This window comes from Haliaeetus leucocephalus, unplaced genomic scaffold (assembly GCF_000737465.1).
Source record: "Haliaeetus leucocephalus isolate CR32 unplaced genomic scaffold, Haliaeetus_leucocephalus-4.0 Scaffold240, whole genome shotgun sequence".
Taxonomy (NCBI): Eukaryota; Metazoa; Chordata; class Aves; order Accipitriformes; family Accipitridae; genus Haliaeetus; species Haliaeetus leucocephalus.
The window spans coordinates 4777740-4801950 of NW_010972676.1; the positions used below are offsets into that span (position 1 = coordinate 4777740).

The 24211-nt window shown below is 39.7% G+C and overlaps 1 protein-coding gene across 1 annotated transcript in view; it reads right to left on the reverse strand.

The window, feature by feature from the left end:
- Positions 1–24184, reverse strand: part of SPSB4 (splA/ryanodine receptor domain and SOCS box containing 4) — a 62510-nt gene extending 38326 nt beyond the window's left edge. The window contains exon 1 of the mRNA XM_010568266.1: positions 23428–24184. Within this exon, the coding sequence (XP_010566568.1) occupies positions 23428–24121 (694 nt within the window). The 5' untranslated portion in view covers positions 24122–24184. The remainder of the gene's footprint in view (positions 1–23427) is intronic.
- Positions 24185–24211: the final 27 nt, after the last annotated feature.

Genomic DNA, 24211 nt, shown 5'->3' on the forward strand with positions numbered 1-24211 from the left:
CCTGCTTTTTCTGTTCTGTATTGTGAAAGCTTCCAACCTACAGATCTATTTGATAAAGCCATGAAAACAAAGTATACATATGCTCCCTGGGGCTTTTTGCTAGAGTTGATTTGCATGAGACATTACAAATTAGCCTTTTCAAATGAATGCAAAATCCCTAATTTACTCTGTGCACTTATTTAACAGATTAGGAAATTCTTAATATTGGATAAAAGAAGGTATATCAATTGTAACTGCTGTTTCGGACAGGGTTATTATGGAGTGATCCTAACCACACTAGTAGCTTCAGAAAGGAAAAGGGGCTTTAATAAACACTCATACTGCTAAAATACTGTTCCTGAAGGAAAGCTGCAGCTGCCCATAGGTACATTGAGATAGGGCAATCTCTTCCTCATTCAGTCTACCCTGGATATTTGTTGTCCGTATGGCTGTTGTGCAGCCAGAGAAAATAATGTCAAACCTTCATGCTATTCCTCACTTTTGGCCATGTTTCTAATCTGCCTTTGGAAGCAGCTATATTGCTTTAACACCTTGGTAGATTTAAGTACTCCAAATAAACAAACACAAGGTACACAGGGGAAACTGGTTCACTTCACACACTTCCACTTATTTCAAAGTTCAAATGGAGACATGTAATTCTTTAACCACAGAAATACAAAAGCCTTGCTCATAAAAATTAAATACACATCCTATTTCAGCCACATCCTTCTCAAATATTTCTGCAAGCTAAATTCAAGATTTCAACCCAAGTTGTCTACAATTAGGAAATGTACTGTGAGAAACCCATTCCCCATGCCACAAGTTTAGCCCCAGGCACAGCAACTGCCGTACCCTCATGTTTAGATTTTTATTATTTTTTTTTTTAAAAGAAAGCATTAAGCTACTAGCCCAGAGCAACAGTCTCCAAGTTAATTGTTTCTATGTAGTTTGTGAAGGCAACAAACACCACAGGAACACACACACACACGGTCTACACAAGAAGGAATATTACCCTTCGCTATTTCAGCACCATTAATCCCTTCCCGCTCCCCCCCCCCAGCTTTTTTCCAGCGAGACAGGCTCAGAGTTACCCTGTGTTGTTATGTCAAAAGTTATTTTGTGCTGATTACTGGAATCAAATCTCCAGACAGGATATATTTACAGCTGTCTACACTGTCTTACAATAAGCTGATGGATGACTCATCCTTTTCCCCCTTTAGCTGAAATCAGTAAAAGTAAGATAGAGGCAGAGTGACAGCCAGCAGGCAGTGAGGATCCCTTCCCACCTGCCCCTGCTCCCCTCTCCTGCCACAGGAAGCTCCTGCACAAGGACAGGTGAGCTGCAAAGATCTTACTCTGTGTTTAAAATACATTAGAACATAAGCCTTTTCCCATGTATGCAATGACACAAAAAAAATCCTAGAAAATTTATCATTTTTAAGTTTTCAGTATATGTTAACCCACCAATAAACAGGCATTTATTCCAAAGTTCCCGTACCTGTGTGCTTGCAAAGGCTAATATCCCATTGCCATGAGTACACATCCCCTTGTCGCGCACATTAAACAGAAAATAAGAAATTAAAAATCAGTGATCATAAACGTACATATATCACAGGAAGATGAGTTGTCAGTAGAAACAAAAACTGGACTTTTCCCATTAACTACCTAGATGGTGCAGATTTGCCAGCAGAATAAAAAATATGACGAGATGATGGGTTGATAGCACAGACCAAGTAACAGAGACCGTCAGCTCAGCAAGTCTGGAGGCAAAAAGCACGTCTGCTCTTTCTGTCAATGGGAAAGGATGTGAGTTTTCATTATCACAGACAAATTTAAAAGAGGGTAAGTGTATTCATAGCATGCCTGACTCTCATTTCTGTCAGCTTCAGCAAAATAGTATTTGATGAAAGACTGAAAAGAGTTTGTGGGTTTGTTTTTTTTAAAACTGGCTATGTCAGTTTATAATCACAGCTGACTATCTTAATGCATGGTGTACCAACAGAAGAGCAAGTCTTCTGTAAGATCTGTCAGTACTAATGAATCAGCTGGCTCAATAAGACATGTATGTAACCAACTTTTGCCATGGGTAGGTTGGTCTCTTTCTACAGATTTGGGCCAGGCACTGGGAAGTCCTTGAATACAGTTAAGCATGTGCCTACATGCCATTGACTTCAAATGAATTTTAGGCACACATTTGAAGAATTTGCTAAATAGAGTTGAAGCCCTGAACTTGGATTAGTGCTCAGTACACAGTCACGGCATTAGCATTTTCAGCTCTTCTCATTATCCAAACAGGCCTTTGCTGAACTAAACACAAGGACACTGAAGTTTAACTTCTGTAATATACTGGTTCCCATAAGCATTGGGTGAATAGCTTCTGGGTAAACATACAAATAGTTTCTGTATAAACTTCTTGAGCAAAACAAGGAAGCCCTGGAGCTGTTTGTGGCATAACATGGAACTAGAATCTTTAATACTGAATAAAATACAATATTGTGTGCTATGTAAAAGGCATCCAACACTTCATATTGATTTCATGGTTCTTCAGTTATAAAGTTTGCTTTTTTATGCTTTAAGCCCTTGTCTGAAGTCAAGATGGAGCTGCTAAGCTACTCCATCAAGACACGAGATTTAGCCTACCAAAAAAACCCACCTTCTCTTGAAATGAATTATATATGCGGGGGGATTTTCAGCACCAAAATGTCTTTCCTCATTTCTTAGCACCCCATTTGCCAGTTCAAGAAATTACTCAGAAACCACTAGAAAACAACATGGAAGGGAAATCTCACTTATCTTTATCACCTTGCCATATAAACCAAAGAAAGCAGCAAGGTATTTAATCTGGAAATGCTACTGGAAGCATACCTTCAATCAACTAAATGGGAGTTTAAACACATATTTAGCCATCTCACATTCTTTCATACACTCCACAATGACCTGCTGGATAGAACAACATGCTCAACCTTTTTCCCAACTAATTATCCACTTAGCCCTGTGTTTTGCCGGATAAAGCTACCCTCCTATTTCATCAGTTGTAGGAATCCTACTATGTGACAGGTGTAGATTTGATAAATGAACACTGCCTCAGTCAGCCTAGAAGCCTAAAATAAAAGATTTCATAAATGCATGACTTTCCTTCATCGTGTAAAGAACTAAAGTGGCAAGGACAAAAGGGTTAATCTTGAGTCTAAGAAAAAAAGCTTATAAAAATTAATAAATTGAAGCGAACAAGTGTCCAAAGGGCTTCTCTTCAGCAGTTTTAGGTGAAGACCACATCTATAAATCCTTATCCTCTATGTACACATCACTATCCAATTTATGTCAAAAATGTCAACATCCAAATTAATCTGTATTAGAACTACGGATTAACAGTAAAGGCAGTAGCACTTGTGAAGTATTGGCTATATAGGAATGCTACATCTCGAACAGAAAGCTTCCAGACCAAAGAGATGAGCCAAAGTTTCATCTCAAATCTCTCTTAAAAAAAAAAAAAAGGCAATTATGCATTAAAAACTCCAGTTCTTGCACATCTCCCCAAACTCATGTTTGCTACAAATGTTTTAATACATATTTATGGTGTGCAAAAGAAAAAAATATCAAATTATAGAAACACATCAATACTGTTTTTTCAATACTTAATACCCCAGGTAAACAAAACTAGGCAGGTGTATGTTAACTCATGCATGCAAAACCCAGACTTCTGAAATTTTAAATACTGAATTAAATGCTTACTGTCAGCCTCCAGGGGAAGTTTTGTCAATCAAAACTGCAGTTTATAAAGTCCACTCCTTGCTTATCTACAAGTGGCAAACATTCCCAACGCTTTCTACAGCACCATGGAATTGCCCTCTCCTTTTGAATATGCTCCTGACTTGGATCATTTCTGCTAAGTCACAGCATTTCCTTGCCATCTGCAAAGGCACAGGCAAGCCAAAGTTATTCCTCCTTTTTGAAGGCAGCTTAGAGGACTCCCCTGATCCTCTCAAAAGACACAGCAAACTTGGCACCAGCAAACAAAGTGCTCATCTTCTCTGACTCAAGGAGAACAGGCATGGAAATAGCACATAGAAGAACTAACAATTCTTCTCACAGGCTGCCCCATGGCAGAGGGGGGCAACACCAACACAACCTAGTTTCCAGACACAATAAAATACTGATATTACAACCTATTTAGCATAGCAATACAACCAGTATAGTTGTAAGCACTAACCTGTCTTTGCAGTACAACTTGCTTTGCTTCGGGGAATATTGATTTTATTGCACGACTGTAATTTAGGAAGTCATCCAAAGTAATTATAGAACTTTACTAATTAGCCTCCTTGCTTCTACATGTAACTTCAAGGACAACTAGAATCTACATCAAACTGGAATTACTAAAAGAAATCTCTTACTGCCAAGAGTTATCTTTCCACTTCCCCCCCCCCCCAAATCAATTCTTCACGTGGCCCATATTGCATTATTGATGTAGAGATGACATAAAATATCTATAATTCCATTAGCTGCTGTCTAAAAGAAACGTTAATAAGTGCACAATATTTAATGACAAAGACAAGTATCCTGTGGTGCCACTCTCAGGGGTGAGTCCACCCACAACAGCCAACCCCTATTCCTGACAAGGAGTCTATTAAACCAGCTGTCGGTCAGCCAGCCATGCATTATTCAAGAGCCTCATAGGCTTTGCAGACCAAAAAACTTGTCACATCTTTTCTGCCTTATCCAGCCAACCATGTAAATCACCCAGTATAAAAGGTTATTTTGCAACATATGTTCCCAAAAACCTTTAACTTCCAGATCTCATGTGGATGGAAAGACTAGCGGCTGCCTCACTGTGCCCAAGAGCTGAAGGAACATCAGCCTATGCCGATCTTCCGTTTCTAAAATGGAAAATGCAGTGGCCACATTATGTTACTTGTCACAGTTAAAAACCAGTTCTGAGTAGCAACAGACAAGTAACCTTGGCTGCCATAGCTACAAACTACGCAAGTGACTACTGGCGGCATTTTCAGAGGCACTCAATTGTACTCCCACAGAAAAAAATCAGGAGCAGAGCTGCCCTGGCTGCAGCAGAACAAAGCTAAATCAGCATTTGCTTCTACTGAAACTGAACGAATCTCCGCAGCTCCTGTTCAGCAAGAAGAATCAAAATAACCCAAATTTAACCCTGCATAGTAACAGCCACAATCTCACCCTGCAACCCCCCATCAGATCCAATAAATGGAATAGTTTTATCAAGGTGGCTGAACTTAAATTAAAAAAAAAAAAAAACCACAAAAAAACCACCCAACTAAAAAACCCAAAAACCAACCAAACCTGCAACTAGGGGAATTTACCGCATATCCCCTGATAAAGTATTCCAAAGGATAATAAATGACCCTCACTATTAAAAAATGCAACTTAATTCCAGTTCATATTTTCCTTCTAACCAGCAGATCCTTCTGGGCCCAGCACATGTTAACTTAAAGAGCTCTTTCTCATCATTCTTCTCCTTGAATACAAACTCTTAAACCATGATGCGGCTTCCGGCTGAAGGAGCATTCAGCAAGGAGGAGAAGTGAACCATGCAGGGAAGGGAGCAAGGCAGCTGAGAGCTGCAGTACAGAGGGCAACCTCATCTCTGACGGACAAAGACAGAACACGGTTCTTCCAAACTTAAGAACATTGCTTTTTTTATTTATATATATATAGATATGTAGATGTATGGAGAAGAGAAAAGTCAGATGGAGGACTTGACATGGAGTTTTCTGAATAACAAACATTTCTGAACTTTTCTAAACAAAAACAAAAAAAACAAGCAAGGCCCGAGTGTGATTTTAAGAAAAATACGTATTTCAATAACTTCAATAAGTTTTAATGAGGATTTATGGTTTGCTGGTTGGTTTACACATACTTTTAAAATCTAACATTGAAGGCACAGATTTAAACTGTAATGGGAAAACATGTGGATTCACCCACACATTTTTCAACATTTCCTGTCATGGAAAATGGTAATCACTCACCTACAGGAACTGTTTGTGAAGGGAGATGCAGTAAAATTTCTCTTTAAAAAAGTCAAAGAATAGAAATTCTATTTCTCTCCAGATGCACTCCATATATTTGTTCTATACGATAATGGGATCCATAGCACCTGCAGGCAGATCCTGAGCAATGATACAAATCCCAAGGAACCCCAACAGATGAAGAGAGAGATGCAAATCACAAACTCAGAGAGGTACTGGTGTTTAGTTTGGCCTCATCCCAACACAAGCTTTTTAGCTAAAGTGCCAAGCTTTTTTCCTTGCCTTATGAACTTGCTAGGAGCACACGGCCACACTAACTCTACAGTAATCATAGCTACCTAAAGCAAGACAGACAGAACCATTTTCTCCACAAAAAGTTTCTTTGTAATAAAGCAACGTCAAGCAGGAAGTGAAATAATAGAGTCTGTGTTTCTAATATAGTAGTACTCTAGTCAAAAGATTTTTGCAATAAAATTTAATAGCAAATAAAAATTTGCACTAAGAGCATACACAACAAACAAATACTTCAAAAATTAAAAAGTACATGAATGCACGCCAACAAAATTAAGCATCTGATAAAACTGATTCTTATACAAAAGCCTCTTATATCCATTTTCGCTGTTTCTTACGGGACTTACTTTTCAAATATGGTGATGTGCATTTGAATGGGAGTCAATCCCAATATGAAGCTCAAATAATTTTCTTAATGAAATCACATTTAATAAGCCTATACCCAAAATCATCCTATACCCCAAAATGACTGTACTATCAAGTTACCCTCCTCTGTTTTCAGTCCAGAATTGATTATAGTTTCAATAAAATATTATGTTACACTACCCAGACACTTCACAACAAGAGCTTCATAAGTAAGGCAAAGAATTATGCTGTGAGATTTTACATGCTCTTCTTCGCCCTTGAAGCTTAACTCGGTATGCTCAACACAGCATCAGTACCTGAACTTAGCTCCTATGCCCCGTGAGCAATCTAGTCAAGTATTACACATCACTGGACAATACTGACCCAGTAAGTCTCTTCTTATCTTGTGACAGCAGTCAAAGTTTGCTAGCTTTCAGTATTTCCATTTTCCCAAGGGAAAGCAAATTCTATGCTTTTGAAGGATGAAAAACACAAACTATGGCTAGAACACCAAAACTGACCACAAAGTACATGTATCACAAATGGGGTGACGTGGGGAAGGGGCGGGGGGAAGATGAAGATCACCACTTTCTTCAAATGCGCCGCTCTTGGGCTTATCAACCAATATTACTAAAGATGATTACTAAGACAACTGACAATAAACCAAAAACGTCAACATTAAAAGGAAAGCAACGTTTTCCATGGCCAAGTCCTTTGTGTGATGTGCACAACGTGTTATCAATTCCCTTCCTTGGTATTTTTGTCACTTTAATGGGACCTTAATATCAGGAAAGAACATAAAGTGTTTCAAAGCCCTACCATCATCATAGCACTCTTAATTTACAATTTTTGAAGAGGTCAATTTCTCTCAGTAGGGAGAGAAGGGAGGGAACATATAGGGAGGATTGTGCAGACCATACTGTCAAGTTACACTCCATATTTAAAATAACACTTGGAAGAAAAAAAGCACTTGAGACACAAAAAAATAATAAAATAGAGAAGGTATGGAGTTCAGGTAACTCCTTTAGAAGAACACACACTTAGCTCCAAAATAATGCTGAAATTGTAAGTTTAGCTGAAGAGTGGAAAAGCCAGAAGGGTGAACCAGATACCGAGTAGAATTTGTCTTGGCATACTGGCCCATGTAACACTCTGCAAACCTCAGCAAATAGAGAAACTACTCAGAGAGGACAGACAGCTGCTCAAATTCTCACCTAACACATAGACTGGACCAGCGCACTGGCTGCATTGGCACTGCACTGATTTACAGCAACTGGGGGTAGCCCACTGCATCTATATCTCAAACAGGAAACCTCCTAAGTGAAAGTGAACACAACACTGAATTTAAAAAAAAAATAAAATAAAATAAAAATACCAAGCTTCTGGTATGGTTTTAAACCATTGTGCAGAAGCTACTACAAGTTTTCCTGCTCAATGAATTAAAAGCCAGTTTGATTTTTTTTTTTTTTTAAGAACTTATCACTAGGTGCCAACAACAGAACAGCCCTGCTTCACTCACTCTCACACAAAATGAAACATTAAAAACGCACACCGCTTTCACATGTCGCTTAAGGCAATTAATTTCCCTCTGAAATCAATTACTTTTTTTTTTTTAATAGGTCAACTGCTGACCTCCCCAACACTCTCCAGTGCAACTGTCTGACAATAAACAGGCCCAGGAGCTTTGCTGAAAATATAAGCTTGTTGGACATCTGGTGCTATTGAAGGATAAGACATGGAAGAAACAAGGCAGAGGGTGGTGATGATTGTCATTCTGGGCTGGGAGAAGACTTGGTTACCTAATGTAAGACCTTGCCAAAGTTGGGCAGTTTGGGATCTTAAGCTCCAATTCAGGGGATAATGAGAAAGTGACCTTTAATGGACTGGATCAATGCATGTCAAATAGATTAAGCTTGCTGGCAGATAAGTCAACCTGCAAATGAACTACTCCAAGGTTATTCAATGATTCAAGGTATCCATAACTGATTTTTCTTAAAACTCGGCATCTTTTTTACTGAACTTCTCAGGGTTAAAAAAGAGAGCAGTTAAGAAATTAGTGCTTTTTTCTTTTTATAATCCATCTTTTTGGATAGCAAAGTGTTGCTAATAGACAGCTTGAATAACTATTAAGGGTTACTAAACACATAGACATCTGGCCAAGTCAGTCACTGGAGTCCAGATGATCAGAGGCTAAGGGATCACCCAGATGAAATAAGCTTCACAGGAATCTGGGAAAGAATAGGGATTACCCTACAAGCTTACCCAGTTCCCATACTCTCCCTTAGCCAGCTATTAATTGTCAGTATCGAAGACTGAATGCCAAGCTAGGTGGACCATCAGTCAGATCCAGGTTTATGTATTCTTTCCTAGTGCAGAAGCCATACTTTCCTTCTTATCCAGTCTATTAAGTTTTACTATTTATTTAGTTTAGTATTTCTTGACTTATTTTTACAGCCAGGGAGAAGGGGTAGCAGAGGACAGGTATGGACAAGAAGAGCACACAGCACTCAAGATACAAGCTGGCCACAGTAACATAACCAGGTTTCCTGTTCTGTTCCAATTCACAACATCATATTCACCCTTTGGATCACTCATTACTGATATTTTCATAATATTACGCACAATGCCTCCAGGACCTCTTTCCAGGTGTTAGGAGTTCATTGTGCGCAGGAACTCTTCACACGCTACGTACAGGTAGATTTGCTCCCCTCACCCCTATCCTCCACTACACATTACCGGGCACATAACATCGCTGAATTTCACCTACCTCTTTGTTATCCAGTTGTTAAGTACTGCAGGAGTCTTCTACAACACTTCCTGGAGTCCAGTTTAGATTTATCCACCTTGAAAAATTTTGTGTAAATTATTACTTCACCTTATTTTCCAGTTCATCATAAAGGTACTGTGAAGAGTAGATCCCAGCAGAGATCCTACTGATAAACTCCTTCCAACTTAAAATCTGACCGTTTGCTTCTATCTTTTGTTGCCTGTCTTTCAAAAAAGTTCCCTAATGAACTGTCCAACTTTAACTGTGTAAGTTTCTTAGAAGGGATACTTTGTCAAGTTCTCTGAAGTATCTGGAATTTCAAAACCTAGTGGATTGCCCTTACTCCCACAGGTGTTACCACCTTCAGAGAACTCTGGAAAGCATTACAGTAACTCCCTTCCATGAAAAGATCGCCATTATCACCTGCCTAATCATTCTATTCTTTATTACAGTTTCTAATAGCAGAAGCCCAGCTCTTCATCTGAACACTAGATTTCCAGCCTGGATCAATGAGAAGCAAAAACTGTATGAGTTTCCCTCTGTAATGGCATCTACTGTACATAATGTTGACTAGGTCATTGAAAACATACTTGTTTTCTCAACTGCAATGGCTGAAAAGACACCCAGATCCCTCTATATGAAGTCTAAACAAGCATTCATCAAGACCACCACTGCTGCCAGTTATTTTGTTCAAAACTATCATTTGAGTACAAATTTTAGCAGCTAACGGGCAATAAAAATGAATCCCCAGTCCCTCAATAGCCAAAAGGAGTTCAATTTAACACTGCTTTCAGGACCAACAGCGCACCGCTGCCAATAATGCCTCACACTGCAGAGCCTGTCAGAGGCCCACGTTACACACACACGGCTTTTCTGTAGCTGCACGGAATTCGGAGGCTCGGCTGACTGTGTCTGAACAGCGAGGAGGAGCGGAGGCCAAGAGCGACCCAGCTGCTGACGTGCCGGAGGTTCGGCAGGCAGAGCGACAGCCAGCACCCACCCGGCAATGCAGACCACCAGCGACTGCGGCCTAGTGTGAGGCAGGGAACTGAGCCAGAAGAGGTGCCCACGCACCCTTGCCACCTGCTGCGCGGCAAACCCCTGGGCGCAGGCAGCTGGAAGGGACGCCCAGGAGATGCCTCTAGGGACCCTACACTTAATGACTACACCTTCTGATGCACTTCAGGGCACACATCTTTGTCAGCCTAATTAAAACCAGATATCATTTACTGTTCGCTGTTCTTCCTGTGAGGCAGGAAACAACTGGAGACTGATGGCAGGAGAAGTGCCCCAGAGGACACTGAACTCCCTACTACAATTACCTAGCAAAAAAGGTAGTAACATCTTCAGAGACTGCTGTCTGCACTACACAATTATGTGTTTAATGAAGCAGTTGGTTTCACTTTTTCAAAAAAAGCTGAACATGTTTTGTGAGAATTTCAAGATAGGCCCTAAAATGGATAAGAATGAATGTATGTATTAATTCACCTTGGATGGCCCACATGGGGCATGGATACTTTGGCTCTGTCTGCAGAAGCTTGTTTGTAAAATTATAATGCAGACAAATGTGGAAGTCATTACCTAAAAAACAGATAAAGATCTGGAAAAATTACAGGTCTAATCCTGCTTAATCCAGAACATTTAGTTCTTTGAAAGTGTCATGTAATACCAAACATCAGCCCTCATGTGAAAAAGGCTCCATTTGCTTACCAATTTATTGCACTCTGGGTAAAACAGAAAAGCAAGCTGCCAAACCAAGTCAAAGAGCCCTTAAGAAACCCTGTGACTGAGACCAACTTTGACATAGAAACAGAAGCAAAACAGGCCCTTCCCTGCATCAGCAGTAAGAAGGCCCAGAAGGGCCTTTAGACAATGCCTCCCCCACCCACCAGCTAAAAACCCATCTCTTTGGCAGCTTCTTATTCTGCAAGGTTAAGGTTAAAGGAGTGCTCTACAACTGAGTAAGTTTTATCGTGGTTTTTGACATTAAACAAAACTAATGACTTCCTGGCAGTCAAAGAAAATTGTTCTTTTTCAAAAAAATCAAAAATTTTAGAGCTTATTCAGGGGATGAATTCAAATCTAGATGTGTTCAGGCCACATCTAGACAGCTTTGCACAATTGCATTTTTATGACTCACTCACTTGGCTTACCCCAATCTCTTCAAAGGTCATTTCTCACTTTTTACCTCAAAAGACTGTTTTTAAATACTGTTTCTGCAAACCAACTGGCAGAATCAGCTGAACAGAGCCCATTTTTCAAATCTGTAGGAACAGAGACAGTATCATTTGCAGAATAAAGAAAAGAACGAGTAAAAGATGGCTTACAGCCATCCACTCGGAAAAGGACAACATAGCACTCTTCTTCCCTGCCCCCTGAAGAAACAGTATTTTATAATACTCACTGCAGAGAAAGTCAAGAAACAGCATTACCCATACCTGCTCACTAGCAGGAGGCACTCCTCCATCACCAGCTGAATCAACAGAGAAGACTTTTTGCACAAGGAGATACTGTTTACTAGCAACATGTGGACTTCAGACGAGCACACAGCTCCACAGAGGATCAGAACATTATTGTCAGATTAGCATTGGGAAATGGATTTACCATCTGCCTTTTTACCTCAAACTTTAACCCTAAAAGCTTAAAAAACAAGGGTGGTGGGTTTTTTTGTTGCTGTGGGGTTTGGTTTTTCTACACGTAATGTGTGTTCTCATATTGGTTATATAAATGTGGTTTTCTTCTTTTCTTAGTACTGAGCAACTTCTTAAGTAGAGAGAACATTTGATTACCACTTTCACCTGCTCTAAGAGCAGATCAGTTCCTATTAAACACCTACTTTCATGTATTACTTTAAATACTAACCATGTAGAGTTAGCCAAAAGGTCTCGTTTAAAAGCCTAACCTCCTTTTTAAAAATTAACACTGCAAAGGCAGTTGTGCACTGAGAACAGAACATATCTAGAAGATGTTAAAATTAATGGGGTTTGGATCTACAGCTTAGCTTATCCTGTTTATAAGGGTGACTAAACATACAACAGGGGGGAAATGGCAAATAATGACATTTGTTATTGCAAGTAATTGGCAACGATAGAAACACACACAATTGAACACAATTGTACAAAATGTTAATTCAACTCCCTCCTGCCTAATGATTATTAGCATGCTTTTTCTATTTTCATATAGCAGTCTTCCTCTACCTGCAAAGGACTTCATCTTCATGACACTACCAAAAATCCTTAAAATTAGAATGTTATTGTCCTGGTTTCAGCTGGGATAGAGTTAATTTTCTTTCTAGTAGCTGGTATAGTGTTACATTTTGGATTCAGTAAGAGAAGAATTTTGGTAGCACACTGATGTTTTCAGTTGTTGCGAAGTAGTAGTTATAACAAGTCAAGGATTTTTCAGCTTCTCATGCCCAGCCAGCAGGAAAGCTGGATGGGCACAAGAAGTTGGGAGGGGACGCAGCCAGGGCAGCTGACCCAAACTGGCCAAAGGGGTATTCCATGCCATGGGATGTCATGCCCAGTATATAAACTGGGGGGAGTTGGCCTGGGGGGGATCACTGCTTGGGAACTAACTGGGCATCGGTCAGCAAGTGGTAAGCAATTGCATTGTGCATCACTTGTTTTGTATATTCCAATTATATTATTATCAGCATTGTTATTTTCTTCCTTTCTGTCCTATTAAACCGTCTTTACCTCAGCCCACAAGTTTTACTCCCCCCACTCCCCGATTTTTCTCCCGCATCCCACTGGGTGGGAGGAAGTGCGCAAGCAGCTGCATGGTGCTTAGTTGCTGGCTGGGGTTAAACCACAACAGCTATCTGTGGATCAGTTAGGATCTGTGAATATAAAACGCACATACGTAAACACTACTTAATGGTAGAGCTTGTGTGGAGTTTTGAATATTTACGTTTGCAAGTAAGTTGTTCCCTTCAGAGTACATGAAGGAAAAATGACATCATTACCAGATACAGTATTTTGTTAATTTCTACCTAGGAAAGCAAACCTTTTCCATATTTAATTTAACATGCCTACTTTAACAGTTTGTTAAGATATCTTATAGGTTAAACAGGTACACTTGAAGTGAATTTCTCTTAAACCAAAATGCCAATAATTCAGAATAATGGGGAATAAGTTATTTACTATACTATGGTATAAGTGACGTTTAGATTTTATGCTCACTCATGTTTCATGCACAAAATGTTTCTATCAACACAGAAATCTGGGGAACAGAAAGCAGATGGTGGTTCCAGCCAACTAGTCTGATGAGAAGTCACTTGGAGCGCCAGGATTTATTGACTGGCATGTTCAAGTGGGTTACTGAGAAACCCATCCACCACAACAGCATAATGGTTGGGTTTTTTTGCTCCTGAAAGTAGCACTATGCACGAAATGATGGGCCACTTCCACAATATTGTATTCCCCAACAGCAAATCTCCAATGACAACAGCAAAACATTGCAGGGGAGGCCCCTGCAATGGGATAGGCATCCCCCTCCCACCCCAAAAGGCACACTTTTTTAGACAGTGTTGGAAATAGTCAACATCTAGCCAATTTCTACTGCAACTCCTTCTCAGCAGTGAGCTTTCACCCGCCAACTAGTCCTGTGTGCAACATCTCCTATACACCCCCCGACCAGGTAGGTTCTCACCTTTAGTATCTCAACACCACAGCAGACCCCGGATGTCCCAAGCAGCAGCACGGGGGTAAGCAAGCAGCAGCACGGGGGTAAGCAAGCAGCAGCACAGAACTTGCTGCTCCACAGCCAGAGAAGCTGCTGAAGGCACAACCCCCCTTGGTACAAAGTCCAAACCATCATTCTATTTTGTTCCATCTCCATTGCATTTTAAAGACAAACTTATTTTCATTAATATTTTAAGATTATAGCTTATATATGCATTATGTATTAAAGGTGTTTGAAAAAATGGGCCAGAGGAAGCCTGGAAGTTCCTCTGTGTAAGCGATTTAGGAAAAAAAGTTGCATTCTCAGGAAGCTGCTGTTTGCATCCAGATGCTAGCATTGTTCATGCTGCCAATTTATCAGTTTCATTTCAGAAATGTTGCCCAGTATGATGATAAAAGGCTCTAACTCCAGTATTTCGAGTACATCAAGCTACATGCTGGATTTTGAAAACATTTGCATCATGAACAATTTAGCTTCTGCTTTATTCTTGATCAATGAAATTATGAAATGCCTTGAACTTCTTACTGGTCATCAGTTATATCTGGAAGTCAATAAAATTCTTTTAGAGGATACAAGATCCGTTATGTAGAAATAACTGATTTAAAATTTTAATAAGTCTTCAGAAAATTAAGAAAAAAAGAATTTTAGAAACATAAAAGTCCATCAGAAATTAATGAAGACTACTTCAGTCAGAAAAACCTGCAGGGTTAATTCAGTCTCTCCGATCCAGAAATTTTAACAGCTCACTTATTTCTAATCAAATTGAAAAGTTCAGTTGTAAAGTCACAAATGACAAAAGACCCTGTAAGATGCCAATAGCATCACAGTGATTCCTGTAAAGTTCATATTGAAAACAGAGCAAACATTTGTCAAGTTCTTTGACTTATACAAGCTGTCGGTTTGACTTAAAAAAAACAAGCAGTTACCAGTGGTCAGGAAAACCCAGCATGGCTGTGCTTAACACCAGGAGGAGCCAGGTGAATTTTCACTCCCTACCATACAGCTGGGGGTTGGAAGCTGAGCTCCTGTGCTCTGCCAGAAAAACTGCTGATGAAAGTAAAGAAAGTAAAACAGGGATGCTTGGTCATTCAGGAGCTTGAACAGTCCTTACCTTTCTTTGACACATGCTACTTGGCCTAGTACATCAAGGCTTATTTCCTTCTGTTAAAATCTCAGCATCTCTCCTTTTTTAACCCTCTTACCATACTTCTCTGCCTTCTCTCTTCCTTTTAAGCACTAGTACCTTTGTCACATTTCCTCTTTCAAATATATCTTCCTAGATCTTGCTGGCACTTCTTGCTTTACCTCTTACTTTTCCTCCTCCCTTGACACACATGTCATTCTGTTGCCTGTAGGTAATCTGTCTCATGATATTGTTCATTCTTTGTACACCATAGCCCTTTATCCAGTGGCCTGTCCCCACAACTTCAACATTTAAATTTCAATCTAAATTAAAAGTAAAGCATGTGTTAGCATTACTTACCTTCCCAAGACAAGAAAATACCACTGAAGCTGGTTTCTTAACATAAAGCCAATGCAATTACGTTCCCTGAAGTGTCCAAGCACCAGGTGAAGCTATCCTCCTTTCCCAAATGTGTTGCAAACAAATTATTTAGAACACTTAATGGACTGCAGATTTTGCAGGATGTTTAAAGTTTCCCCTCTGATCTCTCTGAACTTTGACCTTCATTTGTTTACACAGGCAGAGGGCAATAGGTCATACCACTAAAATCAGCAAACTGTTTACACATATGGCAAGCACGCATGGATCGGTAATGTAGTCATGGCTACAGTCATACACAGCACATTAAAGCAATTGCTTTTGTTAAAATAACAAAGATACAGTAAGTCCACATACGTGATGAGGAGACCTTCCAGTGCAATGAAACTCAGTATGAGCCACGAAGTTAATTGGCATTTCTTCAGAAATCAGTGCATACGTTCCAGTCAAGTCTAACCAAAGTCACTCACTGTAACAGTGCTTGTTTCATAAAAAGTGGCAGCCTTTAATATAAACTGTGTCAAAATTTTAGACACTTTTACGTGCAAGTGCCAATTCAGCACTGTGGCAGTTAATATAGCAAAGAATAGAAAAGTGTACAAAGCAAGGCTGGAAGAGAAGCCATCACTGAAAAGTACACAAACTCCAAGCACGCTGCTGGGCTGTGTTTGCTTGAATACCAGATTCCAATATGGTGCCTGTGGCTGGATGATGCATTTCACCAGAGGCAACTTACTGGAGAGAAGTTCTTTGTTCAGTGAAAATACATTATTTTCATAATACTTATGCTACTTTAAAACTAAAATTTGCTATTTAAAAAAAAAATCATTAAGTGCTTTAAAAACCTAATTCCCAAGCCTTTAAAAAATATTTTAACCTTTATTAAGATCTTTAAAAAATCTTCTCCAAACAGCATATTTTACATAATACGAATTACTTGGAAATGAGAAATTTTCAGAAGCATAAAGCATTTCAATTTTGAAAGCGTGAACAGGGTACTAATATAACCCCACACTCTGTTTTGTTTTGATGGACAGAGGAACATATTTTGGAAAGCAATTACAGGCTCTCTGCTTAAGAGAATGCCAAAAAATAAAAGGTAAACACTACAAGAAATAAGAAAAAGCACCAGTATCTAAAAGAAAATAATCACTTTGTCTTGGTTAAATAAACTGTAGCCGTCAAGCTTGCTGAAACAACAGAGAAGCAGCAGCAATTTTTTTTAGCTTCAAGATGCTGTATCAAGGCTTTGTAGCCTATTCAGTAGCACAGTGACTAGTCATACAGATATGTGGAATACACAAGAAGAATATTATTAAACATTTATAGTTACTTCTTATTGAAAAGCAGAAGCACATCTTTAAATTTCAGGTCCAAACAATACATGCAGACATGAATTCCCATTTGCAATAGAGATGCAGCATGCTGTAGAAATAAAAATGCCTGTTGTGAAAAAATGCAACTGTGAATCTCAAACAAAAATTATTCTTCTTTAATGTTATGTACTTCCTTGCTGAAAACACATTCTGGTTTCATAAAAATCACTTTCTGGAATAATATAATTTGTTTGGCCAACCAGTGATAAGAAATTGGCAGAGACAAAGCTAATAAGTAATCTTCTCCTAAAAAAAACCCCCAAAAAACACAAAAAAACCCCAAACAACCACCACCAACCAAAAAAAAAAAAAGCCAGAACACCAAACCAGCCCAAAGATATGCCACATCTGGAAGTTCATTACTTTTAGAAAAAGTGTTCACATAAGGCAGGGAGATACTCTTATGTTGTTATTCATCACATGAATTTGACACACCTACCAAATTTGGTTTTTCTTAGGCATGTCCATGGAAAATACAGGTATAGCTTTGACCAACTGATCTGAGGTAACACTGGACACCTGCCTCACTCAATGACTGCCTGCTAAGTCCACGCTGAACAAGCATTACCAGAAATATTTTATGCTCCTAGTGAATAATCTTCCCATTGCAACAGACACTCTTAGCACCAATGCTGAAGACTTACAACTCCAAACCAGTCATGCAGAATCCTGGCCAGTGTGCAGAAGGTTATATGAAATGCTCAGTTTGTTTCAAATTACCAACAGATATCCTCTTTGGAGTGTCACCATTTTACCTTCTGTATTTTACCACCAACTAACATGTAAAAATAACGCTTAAACAACTGAAAGAATCCTCGTAGTTCTTGCACATGAAGTTCAGTTGTGTCAGTAACTTCTAACAATATCTCCTCTCTGCCTCAATCCTGAGTTTCAGTGCTAAAGATTGAAATGCCCCATCTCACACTTCTAGTGTTGGAGGTTTTTCAGCAAAAAACAGGTTTGATAACAGGCTTGAAGACAGATCTAATCATCAGTCCCACCCCAAAACAGTTTAAAGTAAAAGACTAAAGTTATTTAAATTCTCTGTATATGCACAAATCAAACAAGACAAGGGGGAACTTTGATCCAGTCCTGTCCTCACTAGCAGGACTTTTCATTTGTTATCCCCAAAGGGCAACACAAAACTGAACCTGAGACCACAGGGACTGTCATGCTCCATCAGGTTTCCTCACTGGCTATCCTGGGGAAACTACAAAATACACCAGTTCAGACACACAGGACTGGGGACAAAATACTCAAGGAAAAAATGCTAGCAGAAAAGGAACACGGAAGGATGACTTGCAGCAGAACTTACGCCCTTTTACAAGAGTGAAACACTTTCTGTGAGAAAGTGGGTGGGACACAGCGCAGTTGAAGGCTGCCGAGCTCAGAATTACAGCTGCAAAAAGCAAATCCCATTCTGCCACTTGCCAACTTCTGGGTGTTTGACTTCACAGCCTCAGCATTATTTTAACACAGTGTTAATGCTGGGGCAGCTTTCCTACCGTTTACACAGAGAAGTAGACAGCACCGTCACTACCTTCAGTGGAAACATCTGCAGAACACAGCAGCATTTCTGGACGTGCTCGTTTTCGGGCACATTGCCTGTAGATTTACCACGAAAGTATGGGTTTTGCTATAATCTGAAGACTGGTATATAAATTGCCACTCACCACAATATACTCCAAGAAGATCAGGCTTGTCTTATATTAATCTTTTTGAAGTGGAATTTGCTCTGAGCCCAAACTAGAAATTAGGTTGCCATCTGCCTCTCCTAATAGAGAAGCTACACTGACTTTAAGGGAAGAAAAAGAGGCCATCTGCAGAAAGAGCTTGTGATTAGAGAAGGGAAGAAACTTCCATGGCTACAGAGACAAATAAAGTAGTACCTTAAGGAGAAATATAACTTAGGAGGAAACTTGTATGAAATCATAGTCAAAGTGGACAAAGCACACGCAGTTTTGGCAATAAAGTAAATGCATCACTGGATAATGTATTGCAGAAGCATCATTATTTGCACTGAAGCTTGGATTTAAGCTGTACAATTCCCAACAGCAATACAGACAGAGCAAATCCAAAAATAAATACCCTTTACAAATTTCCACTTCTAATACAAACTTGTAAGAATTAGTTCACATTGCTGAGCAATTCCAGCATCATAGCTTGAGCAAATTCATAAAAGGATTATGCAAGGCTATCAAATTTCTAATTGCTATTTTAGAGTAATAAATACGATATTCAAAGCTCAACTTTAGGTTACAACATTCACTTCAATTTTGAGAACAGAGGTGTAATCATTGCTCTTCAAGGTTCTCATTTCTTAAAAACAGGATGAATGGGAAATCAGTGGAAACATGATCAGAACACACTAACATGCATTTTTTCCTTAAGACTGTCAGATTTGGCGGTTACCATGGGACCTTTATGAACCAGAGCAGGAAAAAAAAAAGCACAGGTATGTCAGGATGCAAATAAACCATAACACAGCTGTGGACTACTGAAGCTTCTTCTTAGCCTTTCTTTCTTAGATGAAGAAATTTGGAAGTGCTACCAGCAGGCATTTTTAGCAATGGCCAGAAGGCCAGTGCTGATGCACAACTGCAGAAGTTTCTTCATGACACTAGTGAGAACATGCTGTGCTGACATATGCATGTGGGACAGTTCCCAAGATGAGCAGAACCCCACAAACCCTCCTGCCAGCACTCAGTATTTCATTTCAACCAACTCTACACTATCACACAAGGGTGGCTGGGAGGGGGGAATCTTTCTGCAGCCTCCTTCTGCTTTCTCCCCACCTAGGAAGATATTAAATTCTAAGTTTTGTACCTATGAGTTGCATTATCAAGTTTTATGTCTATGGATCACCTATTATTATTATTGTATATAGAATACAGACCCTCTCCTTTGCTATTCCACACCGATTCAGAACAGGGCAGATCCAGACCTGTAATGCATGCTTATAAAAAGTATTTTGACTTCTGGAAGTCAAAATACCAACTATTCCGTCAGGTATTTTTAAGGATCAAAATAAATCACTGTGTTCAACTTGCCTACTCAATGACCAAGTTTTCCACCATGGCACTGTTATATTGTTCTCCCACCACTTTATTTAAACACGGAAGTACTAATGTATCAGTCATGATATGCAATGTACATTTATACAAAAGTGTTTCGCTATTTCTCTGTTCCAGTCTATAAACAGTCTTCAGGACTCCTCATCAGACAACAGATGTAAATAGCCTAGCTTTTTTTAAACGGGCACATACTCTGATGAAAAGAGCATCTGAAAAATAACATATACTGCATTTGTGTTATTTGGGTTTTTTTAATTATTGCAATAGGCAATGAGTCAGATGTCTGATGTAAAATTCTGTAAAACTTAGGCACTGGGCAAACATCAGTGTGGTAAATACTGATAGCATCTGATCAAAGAAGTTTGTCCTGGGAAGAACTCCGTGTGCTTATAATGAGCACTCTCTGTACTGTCCCCCTGCCTTCCCTCCCAAGCCCTAACAAACATTTGCAACTCTGAGACCCTCAAATGTGAGTGAAAAACTGTCTTGTGAAAGTCACAGCACATGATCATATGATGCTCAAAGTTGCTTCTGAAGCAGAATACTCTGGGTATCACATGCAGCTGGAAGAACGACAATTGATTTTAACTACAGCATATTCTAGAACCAATACCCAGAGGGCACACAGGTTCTTGATGTTTGACTTGCAGCCTTAACCTTCTAGGATTCTGCCATCTATCCAGTAATTAACATACTTCAAAGTTTGCATCATCTCTATACTGCTATGACATATGTTTAAGTTCATTGCAGCTGCAAAAGCCCATCATTTGATCCTTTCACTCTTCCATTCCTGCAAGCCTTTCACCCTTTGCCAGGCAACTGAAATACACAGGCCTTTAAAGTATTCAGAGGTCTTCTATTTAAACAGCAAGTGTTGAAAACACTAGAAATCCGTGCAGCCAAGGTCTCCATCTGCTCTGTAAGGCACCACATAAACAGCCATTGCAAGCTGTGGTATGCATTCTGAGCAGTAACAATCAATCACTAAATAGCAAGTTACAAGTCACTGACAGCACAGTTTCAAGAACAACTAAGTTACTATTGCCAGATCTACTAAAAGCTGCAATCAGCAGTAAGATATACTTCCAGGGAAGGAGGAAAAAAAAAAAAAAGGAGAATTTGTAAGGTTAAAAAGCAAACAACAACAAAGAAAACCTCACATGTATGTACGTTCAAATGTATTTAAATTTGTGAACACGTGAGCATCTCCTTATTCTTCAAGATCTACTCTGATCTTCAGAAAAACAATTATAGAAACCTGTAATATCAAGTGCTATGAGAATGAACATGAAGACTGTCACAACCAAACCTGCACTGCTACACAAGGGCTGGCTGGATAGAAAGACTTTCAGCAAAGAGAAGGTGTTTGCTTTAGAGCACCAGCTAAACAAGCTACTTTGGTTTCCTGAATGCTGTTTTTGTTGCAGGACAGTAATGGATCAGTGAACATGCGATAACAAATGATGTGGTTCCAGGATGTCAAACTGCCCCACACAAAGGGGCTTTAAACTTCCTCTTCACATGATCAGATTAACACTCAAGCCTACATGGGAGTTTACTTTACATAGGTTCACACTTAACACCGCCCCCCACCCCACCCCCCCCCCCCCCCGCAAAAAAAACCAAACCCAAACATTGCTACTTTGACTTTCTCAGGGATAGTTTAGGAAGCTACCCTGCCTCTTTCAGCAAAATTATCCCACGAGAAACCAAATGGGAATTTTTCTCTCTGTTGTCTCACACACCACAGCTATCCTTCTCTACTTAGCCCCTTTTATTTTAAAATTTCTACCAAACTCATTCACATCCTCCTCCCGTGTTTTCATCTTTCTAGAGCTCCCTTGAGCAGCCCTGTGAAGGCTACAAATGGAATGCAGAATGATTCCTTGTGTGGACATGGTGGACGAAGCTGAGCTGTACTTTGCTTAGTTTGGCAGATCCTAGTTTATAAAAACTACTTTTGCACACAAATATTCAGTTTGCAAAAAATATCTCTCCCCCACCACCCTACCCCCCCCCAAAAAAAAAAGCTGTCAGCACACCACTTTTTGCAGTGTCTTGAGTAATTGCAAAATACTTACAATCATCTGATACTCCCCTGTATGAAAGCACTCAGGAAGCTGCTGTTTAGCATCTGGCTGTAATAACCTGCAGGGCTTCTGTGGTTAAAGATTCTCTACCCCTAGTGCTTATTACAGATGTTTATGAAAAGGTAATCTTAAACAGAGTCAAATTATTAAATTATGTTTCTAGTTTGTATGTCAGATGTAAGGCTAATGAGCAGAGAATTAATTTTTGACAGAAAAAAAAAATGAGACCACCCCATTCTAATTGAAAAGAATAGGAAATTCCTTTAGAAATTACTAATTGAAAGGCAGGTATTGTACACTTGCTATTATTATCTTTTTACAAGACCAAGTTCCATCCATAAAGCCCAAAACCCATGAAAATTTTGTTCAGTCATCTGTTTTTGTTAAATCTATATATTTATATTCATGGTTCTTCCTATGGCTCAGATAATACAGTCTTAAACAAGAACAAAGTTCTACTTACTGCCTCATTCAGCCTTCCATTCCCCAATTCACAGCAGCTGATAAGCTGACGGTAGATAACTGGGCATGACCAAACATACACTGTACTGTGTATGGACCTGGCAGAGCACACATCTTCCTGAGCAGTGAGAAGAACTGGACAAGGCCCAGTTCTGCAACTCATCTTCTGGTGGGCTACTGCTTCACAGCAGCAACATGCTCCTCCTTACTATGTAATGATTTAATTTGATATTACCCCTTTAGATCAAAAATAGCTAATGCTTATCCAAAATCCCATATTTCTGGAGAAGAAAATACCCTGAGAGAGCACCTTCTGAAATGAACTAAGGAACAGAGCTCTTTCAGGAAAACTGCTGAAAGCAATATTTGACCTGAGCTCACAGATTCTTGGGGATCCACAGCTGCTTTTGAGGGTCCTGGAAAGGCAACTATGGAAAGAAAGCCTACTGGCCTGAATTCAAGTATGTTTATGCACACCATGTAAAAGTTCCCACTACTACAGGAAATTTTTTACAGGATCCACAAATCCCATTTGAAAACCACAGATCTAAAACATATCCTCCAGTAAACAAAGAGTTTTACTGTTAAATATACCCAGGCAGTTTCTCAGTATCTTTTTTCTCAACTTGTTCACTTTCTTTGGACACAGATTGCTTGCCAAAAGGGAAGATATTTTGCTACAATCCACACCGTCATTACAAGACACAACTGATAGATATCAGTTGTGGGCAGTAACTATGGAACGCAATCTATTTACAGTGGACAGTCCACTCCCCCCCAGCACAACAAAAGGATAAAGAAAAAATCCTACATGAGAAAAGCTGAAAGACAGTGTAATGAAGAAATACGGTAACACTTACGGTCAAGTCCGTTGATGTATCTCATTGTAATTTCACAGTGCCCCCAAACTGCACTGACTATGGGATACAGTTTTTTCCCTTTTAGTCCCCTGAAGGCCACTCCAAGATACTGTCCATCTACCATGAAGCTAAGCGTCCCTTCATCCATATCCAAAACCACCAGTAAGGAGTCTGGGAGTACAAAAGACTCATCTGGTTCCAAAAAGACAGGATACGTGACCCCAGGCTGGTTTTTACAATTGTGGTAGAGTTTGTTGCGTCCCAGATCCCAGCCCCATGATTCACTATTGCTACCAACCAATGACGTATACCCCACCGAGTGCAGCGGAGCTTCGGCCGTGGAGACGCCCACCACAGCATGAGTTCCCCGTTGCCTCGTGGGCCAGTGGATTTGCCAGACATGCAGGCCTCTCGTGTAGCCAACTTTGCCGCGAATGCAATCTGTACTTTGGGCAACTGGGTGTCTATGAAAAGTCAGTTTATCATCTTCCTTTACAAATATATTTAAGGAGCGATCTTCGTTGTTCCAAGCATGTTTATACTGGACCTCCAGCTTGGCAGGGGGCATATCCAACAGCATGTCCAGTCGCGCCGGCTTGCAAAAATCTGGGCCTCTCAGCTCTCGTTTAACGGGTCTATAAGGGGGCTCCCTCACATCCACAGACTTTATGCTCCCTGAGATTTTCTGGCCCATTGCTTGGCTGCAGATTTACAAAAGAGAAAGAAAAGTTGACTTTGGCCCAACGTTACCTCATGAAAGCACTTTTACATTGAGCCAGTGACC